The following is a 16047-nucleotide window of genomic DNA, read 5'->3' on the forward strand; positions in this document are numbered from 1 at the left end:
TGATTTGCCCGTGAGCAAGTGTAGACTCTGCTGACTTTTGCCTAGAGATGGGTGATAGTGTCGGAAGCAGATCGACATGCTGGTGTTGCATAGCAGGCGAGGGGACGATCCCGAGAGGAGAGTCGATGATGGTGAAACGGTAGCTGGCGCAGGCAAACCCGTTCGAGTCTTGATTTGCCCGTGAGCAAGTGTAGACTCTGCTGACTTTTGCCTAGAGATGGGTGATAGTGTCGGAAGCAGAGCGAGATACTGGTGTTGCATAGCAGGCGAGGGGACGATCCCGAGAGGAGAGTCGATGATGGTGAAACGGTAGCTGGCGCAGGCAAACCCGTTCGAGTCTTGATTTGCCCGTGAGCAAGTGTAGACTCTGCTGACTTTTGCCTAGAGATGGGTGATAGTGTCGGAAGCAGAGCGAGATACTGGTGTTGCATAGGAGGCGAGGGAATGATCCCGAGAGGATAAGCAATGATGGTGACAGGGTAGCTGGCCCAGCGAACCGGTTCGAGTCTTGATTCGCCCGCAAGCAAGTGCATACGCCGGTGATTTTACCTAGAAGCAGGCGATGTCTCAGCCACGAAGCAGGCAAAACACTGGTGTTGCACAGAGGTTGAGGGGGCGACCTCGAGACGAGAGGCGATGATGGTAAAACGGTAGCTGGCGCAGGCAAACCCGTTCGAGTCTTGATTTGCCCGTGAGCAAGTGTAGACTCTGCTGACTTTTGCCTAGAGATGGGTGATAGTGTCGGAAGCAGATCGACATGCTGGTGTTGCATAGCAGGCGAGGGGACGATCCCGAGAGGAGAGTCGATGATGGTGAAACGGTAGCTGGCGCAGGCAAACCCGTTCGAGTCTTGATTTGCCCGTGAGCAAGTGTAGACTCTGCTGACTTTTGCCTAGAGATGGGTGATAGTGTCGGAAGCAGAGCGAGATACTGGTGTTGCATAGGAGGCGAGGGAATGATCCCGAGAGGATAAGCAATGATGGTGACAGGGTAGCTGGCCCAGCGAACCGGTTCGAGTCTTGATTCGCCCGCAAGCAAGTGCATACGGCGGTGATTTTACCTAGAAGCAGGCGATGTCTCAGCCACGAAGCAGGCAAAACACTGGTGTTGCACAGAGGTTGAGGGGGCGACCTCGAGACGAGAGGCGATGATGGTAAAACAGTAGCTGGCGCAGGCAAACCCGTTCGAGTCTTGATTTGCCCGTGAGCAAGTGTAGACTCTGCTGACTTTTGCCTAGAGATGGGTGATAGTGTCGGAAGCAGATCGACATGCTGGTGTTGCATAGCAGGCGAGGGGACGATCCCGAGAGGAGAGTCGATGATGGTGAAACGGTAGCTGGCGCAGGCAAACCCGTTTGAGTCTTGATTTGCCCGTGAGCAAGTGTAGACTCTGCTGACTTTTGCCTAGAGATGGGTGATAGTGTCGGAAGCAGAGCGACATACTGGTGTTGCATAGGAGGCGAGGGAATGATCCCGAGAGGATAAGCAATGATGGTGACAGGGTAGCTGGCCCAGCGAACCGGTTCGAGTCTTGATTCGCCCGCAAGCAAGTGCATACGCCGGTGATTTTACCTAGAAGCAGGCGATGTCTCAGCCACGAAGCAGGCAAAACACTGGTGTTGCACAGAGGTTGAGGGGGCGACCTCGAGACGAGAGGCGATGATGGTAAAACGGTAGCTGGCGCAGGCAAACCCGTTCGAGTCTTGATTTGCCCGTGAGCAAGTGTAGACTCTGCTGACTTTTGCCTAGAGATGGGTGATAGTGTCGGAAGCAGATCGACATGCTGGTGTTGCATAGCAGGCGAGGGGACGATCCCGAGAGGAGAGTCGATGATGGTGAAACGGTAGCTGGCGCAGGCACACCCGTTCGAGTCTTGACAGGAGACTCTAGGTCGAATTGGTGGTAATTGTTCATGATTTGCCGTGTCAAGTCTTTGCGATTCCCTAAGGTGTGGCATATGGGAAATGAGCGGTTTATTGCTGTAGTGTCTACAGCTACGTGAGACATCTACTTGATGGGTAGATGCGACGGCATGACATGCCAGACTGACATTGACGTTTTGTTATGCATGTTGATGTAAAGCGTAGTGTGTGTTGTTCACGTGTAGCAGCTCAACTGCCAACAGTACTTGAAGAACCACGACCTCCTTCCTACGTCGACTCAAGTGTGCCTTCACAGCAATCAGACTTTGGAATGAAAGTTGTTTCCTTCCAGGTTTCATGATTTGTATGATACATTTGTGTTAACATATTTGAGGTATCTGTCCATTATGTACGGCAATTGTATGGGTATTCAATAATTCGTGAGCTATGGTTATCATGGTGCATGCTAAATTAAAAGAACAACCTAACGCTGTTCCCTTCTAATCCAAACCATTAACCTCCAATCAAAGTAACATAAATTTAAAACGGAAAGTCCACGTCCTTCTCTCTACACCAAATCACTAACCCATTCCGAATTAACCTAAATGACATAACCTTAAAGCTAAAATCATCAATACCGACAATGTTAAAACTAATCCGCTAACCCAAACCTAAATGACATAAATTTAAAGCTAAAACCATTAATACCGCGGTGCGTATAACTGAATAATAAACACTGACAATGACAGAACGTAAAACTGGTGATAAATGCCAAACTAAAAGGACAAAAGTAAAACCGCCTAAACCACTTAACCCCAAACCAAAAACATTAAATTAACGTGAAAAAATTACCAAGAGAGAGAGAAGGTGACTACGAAACTCAAACATTACCAACTCAAAACAAAAACACCTAACACCACTAATAAAAGCTAAAAGCGCGAAATAAACAAAGTAGGTGGAAAAGGGTAGATGATGTAACCCTTGACCCAAGTGAAATGGTATACTTGCATCAAGGTCTACAAAATCAGTCGTTCGGCCGAGGCATTGATAATATGTTACCGGGTGAAGGTGCCATATTTTCAATGCCTACAAACTGGCCCGGAAAAATTGTCTTTAATTCCAGCTGGTGTGATGCTTAGTACCGGGTTTCCATGTTTGCCGATAGTTTGATGTTGCATGGAAATGTAGCCTTGGTATTGTCTTTAGTTCCAGCTGGTGTGATCCGTACTCCCGATAGTTTGATGTTGCATGGAAGTTGTTTGATGTCGTATGGAAATGTAGCCTTGGCATTGTCTTTAATTCCAGCTGGTGTGATGCTTAATACCGGGTTTCCATGTTTGCCGATAGTTTGATGTTGCATGGAAATGTAGCCTTGGTATTGTCTTTAGTTCCAGCTGGTGTGATCCGTACTCCCGATAGTTTGATGTTGCATGGAAGTTGTTTGATGTTGTATGGAAATGTAGCCTTGGCATTGTCTTTAATTCCAGCTGGTGTGATGCTTAGTACCGGGTTTCCATGTTTGCCGATAGTTTGATGTTGCATGGAAATGTAGCCTTGGTATTGTCTTTAGTTCCAGCTGGTGTGATCCGTACTCCCGATAGTTTGATGTTGTATGGAAGTTGTTTGATGTTGTATGGAAATGTAGCCTTGGCATTGTCTTTAATTCCAGCTGGAGAGAAAGCGAAGACACTGCCTTTGTGATTCTTAGCGTTACTACAGGTCACCCTCACACAAGACAAACACAATCACATCACATCACTACATTGTCTGGAATTGTGCCGTGACTGGTGTCATGTTTGCAGAAGCACTTGTTGGGGTGGGACACACAAGCTTGGCTCTGATGCTTTGATGGTAATGCCTAATCCGTGAGTTTCTGAGTGAGAAGCCAACCAAAGTGGCGGCAATTACGACTGAAAACACCAATCATTGACTCGTTGTTTTATCCCATAACTGAACGAGATGAGTGAGTCGTGTCAGGCTTAAGCTAACAACAGGTCTTAATCCATGAACGATTGATCCCGTGAGTTCAATGCAGAGCTCAGTACAAACACGTATCAATGACCCAGGCTATATATACTTAGCAGTCAGATACGAGCATCACGGCACTTGTGCTGATATTATTTGACACAACTCATTGTCAGAAATCGTTTTTGAAGACTAACTTCATTCAAGTCATGGCCTGCGCACTTTTTGAAGCTCCTGTTTCAAAGCCACTGCACTTTGCCATCCTGGGGCATAGTTTCGTGCGGCGACTTGTTCAAGTCTGTCCCCCTCCACATGGCATCCTCACTACCGTGCGTGGGATCGGAGGGGCGACCGTCGCTCGGATGAAAGCTGAGGTGGATGCCCTTGATGCAGCTTTTCAGGGCATTGTGTTCTTTCAAGTGGGAGAGAACGACGTGTCGGCCTCTACTGATCCTCGGGACCTGGTCGAAGACCTGCTGGATCTTCTGGACTACCTTCGGTGGAAACGGCCAGGCTCCAGGGCGGTGATAGGGAGTCTGTTTCCGAGGGTAAAACCAAGGAACATGACGGTCTCTGCCTACAAGCGGAAGGTGGAGGAGGCGAACCGGCGCTTGAAGAAGATGTTGCGACGCCGTCTGGATGCCACCCTTTGGGAACACAGCCAGCACATGAGGATGGGACCTGCGCTGCTAGCCAAGGACGGCGTACACCTGACACCAAAAGCTAATGGGCAGTTCTGGCTTTCAATTCGTAAGTGTATGTGTAGGTATGTTTAATCACTCACTCACTCACTCACTCACTCACTCACTCACTCACTCACTCACTCACTCACTCACTCGCGTGATATCAAATAAGCTGTTTTGCATCCCGCCGCACGCACAGGCTTTGGCTTTGGGTGGCTTTAAGGGTGGGAAAACATAACGGCAGCCACACGTGTCGCACATGACGCGAAAGTCAAGACACAGGGCTTCCGACCCATGTCGAAGACAAAACCCTGGGGTCGATGTACGAAACATGACAAGTACCTACAGCGTGAAAAAATTGCCATAAATCGGGATAAATCGGGCTTAAAAGCGCCCCGGCGTCGAACCCGGTAAAGATTTGTCACTTCTGATGTTACCACCAGATAGCCCTGGGGACCAGCTTCACGTCGATGTGAAACCTGTCAATAGGATGTGAATATTCAACGTTCGAGTGACGTTTAAAAGATGCTCTCCGAGTAAGGCTTTTGTCTTGGTAAAATTACAGGTCTATAACAGATGGGAAAATGGGCGTGGACGCCCAACCAGGCACCCCATGTCGACCCCGTGATAACCCCAGGTGCTTCATGCACGTGGCCGAATTTTCATGTATGATGTGTGTGCAGTATGTCTCTTTCTCCCGGGATGGGACAATTAGTGAACGCAGGATGCATAGATCAAACCCTGGTGATATCAAATCTGAGCTGTTTTGGCCCCCGTTACGCGCACGGGGCTTAGCTTTGGGTGGCTTTAAGGGTGGGAAAACATGACTGCACCCGCATGTGTCGCACATGACGTGAAAGCCAAGACACAGGGCTTCCGATCCAGAGTCAAATCAAAACCCTGGGGTCGATGTACGAAACATGACAAGTACCCGCAGCGTGAAAAGCTGCCAAAAATCGAGTTACATCGGACTTTAAAGCGTCCCGACGTCGAACCTGTCGACGGCAGGTCATTTCTGATGACACCGCCAGATAGCCCTGGAAACCAGCTTTACGTCGATGTGCAACATAGGAATGGGCCGTGCATGGTCAGCGCCCAGGCGGCCGTTAAGTGACGGCACCCTACGTCTCTTGCTCCCTGATATAGGCCGATGTGACCTGATCAACATTTGCAACCTCCTGCAGACGTTTGTGTCGCGGTACGGAGAGTGAGTGAGTTCGGCAATATTACAGTCATGTCGTGCCGACAGAAATTCATAAATTATGAATAAATCTTAATTTTTCTAATTAATTGGAGACCACTGGCAACTAAAGTGAGGCTACCTACTAGGGGCCTTGGGGACAGTTCCCGAGCTGAATGCCTTCAGAGGCTAGCCCTTGTATGCAATGTTACTCTTGACTCTGAAGTGTACAAATATATTACCATTAAAACGATGATTTTTATGAATATTCTAGGGAGCACAAAGATCTGATATTAGCTTAACTGATCCACTTTGTGATTTCATGGGTCCGGATTTCTGCAGGTGTGTCAGACAGACCAAATGTCAAATTACTTCAGCCTGGGAACCCAACAGTCTTCAACGTTCATAACTGACCCCACACTTGGGCTCCAGTTGCAGTACAGCGCCACTACTGATACAAGAAGGTGAGGCAATTTATTTTACTTCTTTTAAATTTCCTCAGGATATAATATAATATTAACAGTGAAGATGTGGGTTAGAATTGATCTCTAGCAACACATGCTTGTCGTAAGACGAAAGTAACACTCAGTTGCGTAGATGGAGGCTCACGCCGTTGATCGCTGGCTCGTATTGTCCAGAAGCAATAATAAATGGTTCGCCGCCATCCTAGATTATTAGTGTTGCGTTTAACAACCAACCAACAAACCAGCATTAACTGGATACCCAGTATCGTACACAAGTTCACTAAATCTCTGTCCACCCGACAATCGAGTGATCAACAGACTGAGGATACCATGACATATGTCAACCAAGACAACGAGATCCCCTTCCCCGCCGCGTACGCATGGGTTGCTGAAGGCCAATTCTATCTTGGATTTTCTCGGGGACAGTGAACTCTCATGGTGATTGCTCTGCAGGGAATGGACCACATTCAACCTGTTAACACAATGCTACAGTGCCCTTTGTGTTCGAGCATTTAACATCATTTAGCATCTGCTGGTAGTGTACAAGCTGGAAAGGGGAGACAGTAATTCTACGCTAATCTAAAAAAACCCAAACATCTTTTAATAATCAAATACTATGTTATTAGAATACTTTTGATTAATAAATCAGATTATTTTCTAAAAAAACGTAACATTATCCTCACGGGTCTCCTGTTAATGAAGAGTCGTATATTTATGAAATGTAACTTGGGCATTTCAGAACAGCCTATGTGACACTCATATGTGACCGGACTACAAATGGGACTCTAACGGTCGACGGCGAAAACCCTCCTGGAAGCGCTTTGTATGTAAGTTAAGCGAATGAATTGTTCTTATGTTGTCATACATCACTTAATGAGTTGGTGTGATTTTACGCCGAGCAGGGCTTTTGAAAAATTCCAGCAATATCACTGCGGTGGACACCAGAAACGGGCGTCACAAACTGTACCCATGCGGGGAATCGATCCCAGGACTACGGCGTGGCGAGCGTAAGCTTAACCACTAGACTACTTCACTCTCCACAGCATAGTTGTAACAGCGCCCGTTCGTCGATTCGAGTTCAATTCCCCACATCGGCAAAGGGAATGATTTCTGGTGTTCCTCGTGAAATTTATGAATACGTGCTGAAAACAATCACTGACTCCCCTTTCATGACATTCCCTACCAATTTTTAAAAATAATAATACAATACAAGAAAGAAGGTATCGGAAGTATGTAGAGCATTTATAATGATAATGATAATAATGACAGGATAATCAAGATCTGTATTACAAGCATTAGCATTTGTTAGATCGTTAGTACTTTCCAGGATAGGCTTTTGTCGCGGCGATTGTATTTTCCAAACGTCAACGTGTCCAAAACACCGGAGCCTGTGTAGTCAGCAGAGTGAGTGAGTGAGTGAGTGACAATCATAGTCGCCTTTTGTGGCAAGCATGGGTTGCTGACGGTCTGTTCTACCCCGGGACCTTCACGGGTCAGTCAGCAGAGTGTCAACTCGAGTGTACATAACACCGGTACTCCTAACTTTATACCGGCTGTCTGTCAGAGCCAGGGTGGAGTATAAATCCTAATTCAAGTTCACTAATGTTACCATGAGACTGCTCCAGGTTGCAATGAATTTTGCACAAACCACGACCCATCCCGAGCCCTAGGGTCTGCAGATTTTATTGACAATGTAGCGTCTAAACTAAAATCAGTTGGACTTTGATCATTCAGTTATGCAGTTACATAACCGCCTGCCAGTTGAGCTTTGACTTACTGTTTCACGTCTTCCATTTTTCGGATATGTTACAAAGTCTATTCATAATCTTCAGCTGCTTTATTCATTTAGGCATTGAACACTGGTAATTTGTATGTTCTTCGTAGTGTTGATCTTGAGGATGCATTATGTATGGAATACAGCTAGATAAAAATACACACATTACTTACAACAATACATACTAGATGTCCACAAACTACACTGCCTTTCAAAACTTTAGACTAGCGAAAATATAACCACTTACTTCAGGCAGCTGTTCTGAATTAAATTTTGCAATATATTCCATGCTGTTTACAGGTACTGTTTACACATGAACTGATCTATTGTCAAAAATTGAATCGTTGAAAAGATCGATGAAAATTGTCGAAGTCTTAACAAAACATTACACCGGCACGCACACACGCGCCATCCTTGCTCACCTGCATAAAGTTTGCTGCTGGTTGCGGCAGGTTAGTAGAGAATCACTCTGAATCACTCACACTGAATCTAAACTTTTGATGGGAAGTATAAATACACTGGGACGAAGATAATCCTTTATATCGATGCTATTGAACGCTTCCAGTATTTCACGCTGAGGAGTGTCTTCGCGTGCCCTGGAGGTCTTCAGACCACCACTACCACGACGACGACTACAGGTACTCCTTCACCAAGACCAGCCCCGACTCCCTTCTTTACACTCAAGATGGTTGTCATCTTGCTTGGATGTGTCATGCAAGTCCATTTTCTCCAATCCCATCTCCCTTCTGTACACTAAAGATAGTTGTCATCTTGTTTGGATGGTCTAGAAAGTCCATCTTCTGTGACCATCTCGACCTGTTTGTTGTTTTATGTCGCACTCAGCAAAGTTCCATGTGTAAAGCGGCGGTCTGTAAATAATCGAATCTCGATCAGACTATCCAATAATCAACCCCAGCACCATGGATCGACAGAATTTGGGTACGATGACAGTTTTGTAATCTAAATATTAAATCTCTATAGAATATAAAAAAAACCCGGATGTTGTCAGGGTTTACAGATGCCCGTTATGATGTTCGCTTTATTTGTGTCCAGTGCCAGAAGTGATACGCTTGTACATGCCTCATATATCAGGACGAAGCAGAACTCTGCTTTGGAAATACGCCGCCATAATGCTCGTATGTCTTTAAAAAGAGGCCTGTTGAAGACCGTCCTCGATATCTCCAGGGTGTACTTTCTGATCAGTCTCCATTATATTCTGGATGCATCTACGGATCTGCCTGATGAATTTATTACCTCCCTAGTTGCCTTTTAATCCAGTCAAGTGTATTTGCTGGGAAGTTCAGCGAACCAGTCACAACTCACTTTCGCTTTTTAAATTATGTAACCGATTGAACACTTATGGTGCAGAGGTACGTTGAAAGAGATAGGAGAATGTGGAGCCAGCAAAGTGGAGTGGAGTAGAGTGGAGTGGAGAGGAGTGGAGACCTATCGGAACATATACCATGGAGATGTCGAGGATGCTTGTAGACAAACCAAGAAAACAAGAGTAACTATAAAACATTCAAATCCAATGGTTTTAAGTTGAATTGTTGCGTTTTTCCTCATCTGAGCCACCCTGTTTTATTTCCACCCCAGTGAACTGACGATGACTCTTTTTGTTGATGTTTCAGCGGCTGTCTAGCCATCCTGATATGCCTTGTATTTGTTGGACTTGTGACCAGGAGATCATCAGAGCAAGAGTTGCCCCCCTTTCATGACAAGAAGAAATTGATTTCGTAATTCAAAATCCGATTAAAACAGTAAGGCATATTATACGTGTCGCAGGAACTACAGACAGTTGATTCTGGCTGATGTGTTTTATTTGAAGATCGATAAACCTGTGGACCACAACAACATGCTAAAGTTGTTGCCTGACATGGTGTGTCCATAGACAATGTTAAGGTTAAATAATTATCAAATATTCAAAACACATTTGGTGGGATTAATTGTACTTTATACAATTAAAATTATCATTTGCAGTCCTCCCAAAACATGGTTTGATATTATGTTGAATACAAGTCATACGTGAGAATAAATATCTTTTGCATTATTACCACAATCATCCAAAACTGACATCATACCTGTGGACCACAACAACATGCTATAGTTGTCGCTGACATGGTGTGTGCTGGGCCCCTGACACATGTCGTTATAGAGAGCAGTCATATGAGCTGCCTCTGCAACACCTGCATGGGCTGCATGTGCCAATGCCCAGGATGTACCTGTCAGACCACAAGTAAGGTGAGCTGTCTATGCCAACATCATGCTGGAAAGTAAGGTGCAGTGTTAATGACAAAACAGATTTTAGCCTGTGACATACGTGACATACGTGTTGTGTAATGTTAAAAAACGCAACAAACGAGGGAACAATGTGTCTGAATGATGAATAACAGTTTTCCAACTCACTTTATCCCACATAAATAATTGTCACGCCAAGAAGCCAGTAGATGAATAACCTTTCATACTTTGTTAGATATTTTGCTGCCAGCAATAGCCCAGCGTGATATCACTGTGATCCGTAACGGTTTGACTCGAAGTGGCGTCATCATTCGCCTCATTCAGCCAGTACGGGTTGTTTGGGTGAGGCGGGTGGGTAACCTAGTGGTGAAGCCGTTCGCTCGTCACGCCGAAGACCCAGGTTCGATTCCCCACCCGGGTACAGTGTGTGATGCCCATTTCTAGTATCCCCCGCCGTGATATTGCTGAAAGAGGCGTAAAACTAAACTTACTCACAGGCTGTTTTCTCATTCGGGTCCCTAAATAGTTCATCAAGTGTTTGCGGTTGCTGTTACCTTTTGTTTAACGTTTCTCTGTAAAAGCGTACTTGAGGTAACTCTGAGGCAGGAATGTGGATCGTTTGGTACAGGAGGTGAGGTGAATTGGGGTTGAAGGTCGCACTTAAGAATATTTAATGACGACGTGCATGTGTGGCCGCTTGTAGTAGCTGGCTTTATAGTTCTACCTCACTGCTATTCATGCATCAGTTATGCATGAATAGCCCACTCAGACAAAATTGTACTGACATCATGCTGAGCAGTCCTTGTTGCTACCATCAATGGCGAGCGCCAGGCATGAACCAACAAATATTATATTTTAGAAACTCGGATGATAAAATGGTGATCAACATTATTAGAAATATAATTCACAGCAATATATATTCCTTGTGGAAAATTTACATAAATCAGGTATGTTTAGCATTTTAATTGTATCTGCAGGTGGTAAATAGAAAGAATTACTCTCTGTTTTATATTATGAAACCTTTTGAAAACAATCAGTAAAATAACGAGTGAGTTAATACTTATGGTCACATCGGCCATACTATTATGTCAGCTATATCGAAAGGAGAAAAATCCGTACATTAAACCTAAACTATCGATTATTTGACCCGTTTAACTGTGACTGAAACGTTTGATAAACGCCTTTGAAATTAAATCCATTTGCAGCATCTAAGGGCATTCAAAGGCATCACAGGAGGTGTGAAAAATATTTAACGCTTACGTTCAGGGGCACTGTTGATTGAACGTACCAAGAGACAAGAAGCATCCAGTCTTATGCCAACTGATTCATGTTTTTGACATCCCCGTGGCAGTCTCTGCACACCGAACGCTAAATATAGAAAAAAGGTACTGCGAGGGATAGGGATCGATTTTTTACTGACGTCAAAAATCTCAAACCCATCAGACAAACACATGTCTCTTTTCGTGTACATCTCCTGTTTCTCCTAAACCAGTAAGGTACCCGTACAGAGCCACCTCTTCCTCGTGGGTGCTGGGTGGCGCTACTGTCCACTCCGCATTGCGTGAAAGACGTGATGTGAACAGAGAGGATGGAGCGTGATGTGAACAGATCCACTATCTACTCGAAGGGGGAACTGGTTTGAACGTGATTCGTGTGAACCGTGTAGTATTCACTTTTACGCAATGACTCGGAAGCGTCGTGATTTTGTGATTTGTGTACTAATATCATGTAAAGTGGACTGATAAACGAGTATTAAAATCTGCATGTATTTGAACTGATCATGTCGCACTCTAAATTGGGTAAACGAGGTCAAGTCATTCATTCATTCACACAAACACGTGATGTTGCCTTCAATGTCATTTATTACATGTGTAGTATTTCCCACAGCACATACACAGTGCACTAAAAGAGCCCGCGATACTACTTGTATATATGTCAGTGCCTTGCGAAAATAAAGGACGAAGGTAAATGCATTCCTGTGATGGGTACCAATAAGTTCACAAGCCCAGGGAAAGTGCGTACTCCTACCGACGGGACAATTGAGTTTGATAAATGCGCAATTCGCCAGTACATTCAACACTGCGTCACAGTAACCAAGACGATGCCAACACTGACGAGCATTATGAAATGGCTGTTGTTGATTTGGAGTATACAGGGAGTAAAAGGCAGCGATGAGTAAACGTTTAAGAGAAATTGGGTTTCAAATGGCGGAAAACTCGTTCAGACAGACAGGCCTTAATGGAGCGAAAAGATATTGTTGCGTGGCGTTTGAGATCGAAACATGGCTATATGGTGTACATCGACGAAACATGGGTACAATCCCATCAAACGATATAAAAGTGTTGGCAAAGGGATCAGTTGGTGGTGTTCGGGTACCATCAGGGACAGGTCCAAGACAGGTCCAAGACAGGTCCAATAGTAGTCCATGCTGGCACATGTGAAGGGTTTATTCCTAATGCTTCGTTGATATTTAGAACGAAAGAAGAGAGCGGCAATTACCATGACGAAACAAATTTCAAAATTTTTTCTATATGGTTGCAAGAAAACCTTATTCCTAATCTGCCCCCAAACTCAATGGACAATGCCGTATATAGCAAACAAACAGACAAAGCTCCAACAACTGTCAATCGGAAAGATGAAACCAAATCGTGGCATGATATACCTTCAACGCATTCAGTGTAGCAGGCTGAATTGCTTGTCCCCGTTTATCATGTTGATGAAATTCAGAACAACCACGGGCACACTGTTGTCAGATTATCTTTTCTCACGCCGATTACAATCCCATAGGATTAATTTGGGCGAATTTGAAAAGTTGGAATGGGTCTAAGAATTTAGATTTCAAAATGGCTTCTGTATGGTGGGCTTGCTAAGAACGATTGTCATCTGTTGACCAGAAGGAATGGTCAGACTGTTGCAGGCATGTGATAGAAATTGTTGTCATCAAAAAAGTGCCCTAGAGGATGAAATTGAAAAACTTGTCATCGAACTGTTTTGATAATAGTAGTATCAGTGATAATACCGACGAGAAGCAGGTTCAAGAGATTTTCATGTAGCAAATAGCAGATAAACTACCAGTGAGCAATCGGATTGCTTAGTTTTGTCTGTTTTATTTATACGTACACCGTTTTGCATTTACATAATTTTATTTCATTCCCCTCGAGGACAGCACAAACGTATTATCCATGAAATATGTACACACAGAATCAAGCTAGGACAGAAATGAACCTTTGGGTATTTTCTATTCATCTTTAAACACACAAAAAACTTCGCGTGCAGTATCATCAACCGCCAAAAAGCAAATAGAACCCGTTCAGTGGAGCGAGAGTAGACTGACACGCTTTACAGCAGTTGATCACTTTACATACCCTCGGCCCCTTAATGGTAAAATGGACTGCACCGCTGTTCACATTCAAAGTTCAAATGCCAGGTCGGATTTATTCATTAGTTCGTCTCACAGCAAGCGCACTTCTCCAGTGTGGACCAGCTACAGAATATGTCCACAACACTCCATTGCTGGTTGCAAGAGGCGACCAAAGTTATCGTGAATTTTGCCTATAGCATTAATGCCAAGACGGCTGTGGCTCATGGGCAAATCTGGTATCGTTTTCAGATATTTCCGGCTCGAGTACTGGTATACCTCCTAGTATCCTTGGTGCTGTCTGCTGGAGATCCACAGACATGAGGCAGAGTCCTTGTTGACACTCCATGGTGGGTGGGGAGGGTGGAAGGTGAACGAACCCCCACTAGAAGAACGTTAAATATAACTGTTACCTATGTCTGGGAATCCCGGATGGGACTCAACCAAAAACGTACTAGAATTTGTACTTTGCTGAGAAAGTAAAATCCCAAATATGACATATGTTGCATTTAACCACTTTATAAATGGTATCGTGTAATCATAGAAGAACGTTCACACGAATCGGGTGATTTGTTGTCTTCACATGGTGAAGCACAAACAACCCTCACCAATCCTGATTATTGCCCTCGTTTCATTGTAATTTGTGCCCTGATCATGGTCCACTCAAATTAAATCCCTTTGCTATGCCACTTTGAAGCTTTGACCAGAGAGGTGAAAGAAATTAAGAACTTGAGATCTGGTTCCCTGCTAATCGAATGCAGGAAAGAAATACAATCCAAAATTATGCTCAAAACAAAGTCTTCAGCAAATGTTCCTGTGTAGTTGTCCCCTCACAGGACATAGAATACCAGAAAAGTCATCGGCCGAGATACTGAAAGTTACCTTTGAGACATAAATGAAACTGAGATAGCTACTGAACTGCAATTCCAACTTCCCAAAGCGTTACTCATGTCATGAGTGAGTAAGTTACAATTTAGCGTCACATCGGCAATATTGCAACCATATCATGACGAGAACAATTTAATTTCTATGAATTTTAAATAAAAAAAAATCATCGGACAGTAAAAATACTAGATTATCACACATATGAACATAAAACTAACATGTGAAACTAAAACAGTGTAATTAAGAGGAAAATACAATATAAAACAATACACATATGCTACGATTAAGAACAGTGGAAAGTTTAAATTTACTGTGAATGCTTTTGGACTTACGTACCCTGTCAGGGGGACAATAATTTAACTTTAACCCTCTCTCGTGTAACAAGTAACAAGTATAATGATGTCTTCGAAATCAAAACTTTACTGTTAACAATTTGTTTCCCGGTGCATCCCCAATCTCTGAAAGTAGGATATTGCAAGTTAAAGGTTGATACTATTATTCCCAACCCTTTAAGGTGCTATACTTGCCGGAAGTATGCTCACGCCACAATTCAGTCTTATCTCAATCCAGCTGCATACCAGTGATGTGCTAGAGCGTGCCAAGAGTAATAATGTCAAGGTTACTGGGCAGTGCGCATACCGAATCAATTGGAGCATGTCTAAAACGAAGAAGAAGAAACGGAAGGTATATGCCTGCAGCTGGAGAGTATATGGCGGACTTCTCTAAGCAATCTTTAGTGGCCCGATCGGTCCATAGAGTAGTTACTGTCATGCCAGGGTTTTGAACTGGTGCATCTTGAACCTCATGAGTTTTGTAGGGCGAGAAGCAATAATTTCCTACCTTCACACTCGTTTCAGCCTTTGGAGCTTTTGTGTCAGACTGCAGACAGTAGAGTCCACGCTCGTCCCTAACTACATTTTCTTCTGCTGCCGGTCACTTGTATAATGCTTTTGGCTTGCGAGACTCTTACATACTTATACTTACACATTCTTCTTGAGACGCTAGTCAAGTCAAGCACTGTATCTTCTATGTCATGCCTGTTACAGCTTTTCATGATGTGTTCACTTCACAGCCTCATAACAATGAGCCCTGCGAAAAAGACCTCCGCGTGATATGTCTCCCAGGTATCGCATTAATGAGACCTAGCACCTGGAGGATCGTTATTCAACCGTAAGGTTGCCTCTACATATACAGCTGTGTTTAAGCGACAAGTGCAGTTTGTAACGGACGGTATTGCTGTAAGTACCTTCTATGGAATCAAGAATGACGTTCGTTGTTAACCTCCCTCCGTGCAGTGACGACAAACGTGATCCTTTGCAACTGTACATGTAACGAACAGCTCCCACGTGCCCTGCATTGGATGCGGTGTTCCATACCCATCATGCTCTTGACTCATCTTCTCTTGCGCGAAGAGGAGGGACCTTATCTGGCTTTATTTCAGCAAGAATCGCGGCTGTATATTCCACAATTCCCAACCCAAATTCGCCTATAATCGAGTGTGGGGTGTTCGGCAACTTTGTGCGCGTTACATCCCTTTCCTTTTTTAACAATTATGTGTGTGGATATCAGTGTGCGCTTGTTGGACCTAGGACGCATCATGTTCAGCAATACAAGCCCCTGTGGTCACACTCACAACAGG

General features: G+C 44.3%; 1 protein-coding gene across 2 annotated transcripts in view; it reads left to right on the forward strand.

The window, feature by feature from the left end:
• LOC137255656 (uncharacterized) overlaps positions 1-9918 on the forward strand; it is a 47218-nt gene extending 37300 nt beyond the window's left edge. Inside the window, exons 3-6 of one of the 2 annotated variants that reach the window (XM_067793132.1) lie at positions 6032-6153; positions 6893-6980; positions 8493-8565; positions 9559-9918. In XM_067793132.1, coding sequence (XP_067649233.1) covers positions 6032-6153; positions 6893-6980; positions 8493-8565; positions 9559-9569 — 294 coding nt within the window. In that variant the 3' untranslated portion in view covers positions 9570-9918. Of the gene's footprint in view, positions 1-6031; positions 6154-6892; positions 6981-8492; positions 8642-9558 lie in introns of both variants that reach the window. The other variant, XM_067793131.1, reaches the window with a different exon arrangement.
• The last annotated feature ends 6129 nt before the right edge of the window (positions 9919-16047 follow it).

Source organism: Haliotis asinina, chromosome 11 (genome assembly GCF_037392515.1).
Source record: "Haliotis asinina isolate JCU_RB_2024 chromosome 11, JCU_Hal_asi_v2, whole genome shotgun sequence".
In the NCBI taxonomy this organism is placed as follows: Eukaryota; Metazoa; Mollusca; class Gastropoda; order Lepetellida; family Haliotidae; genus Haliotis; species Haliotis asinina.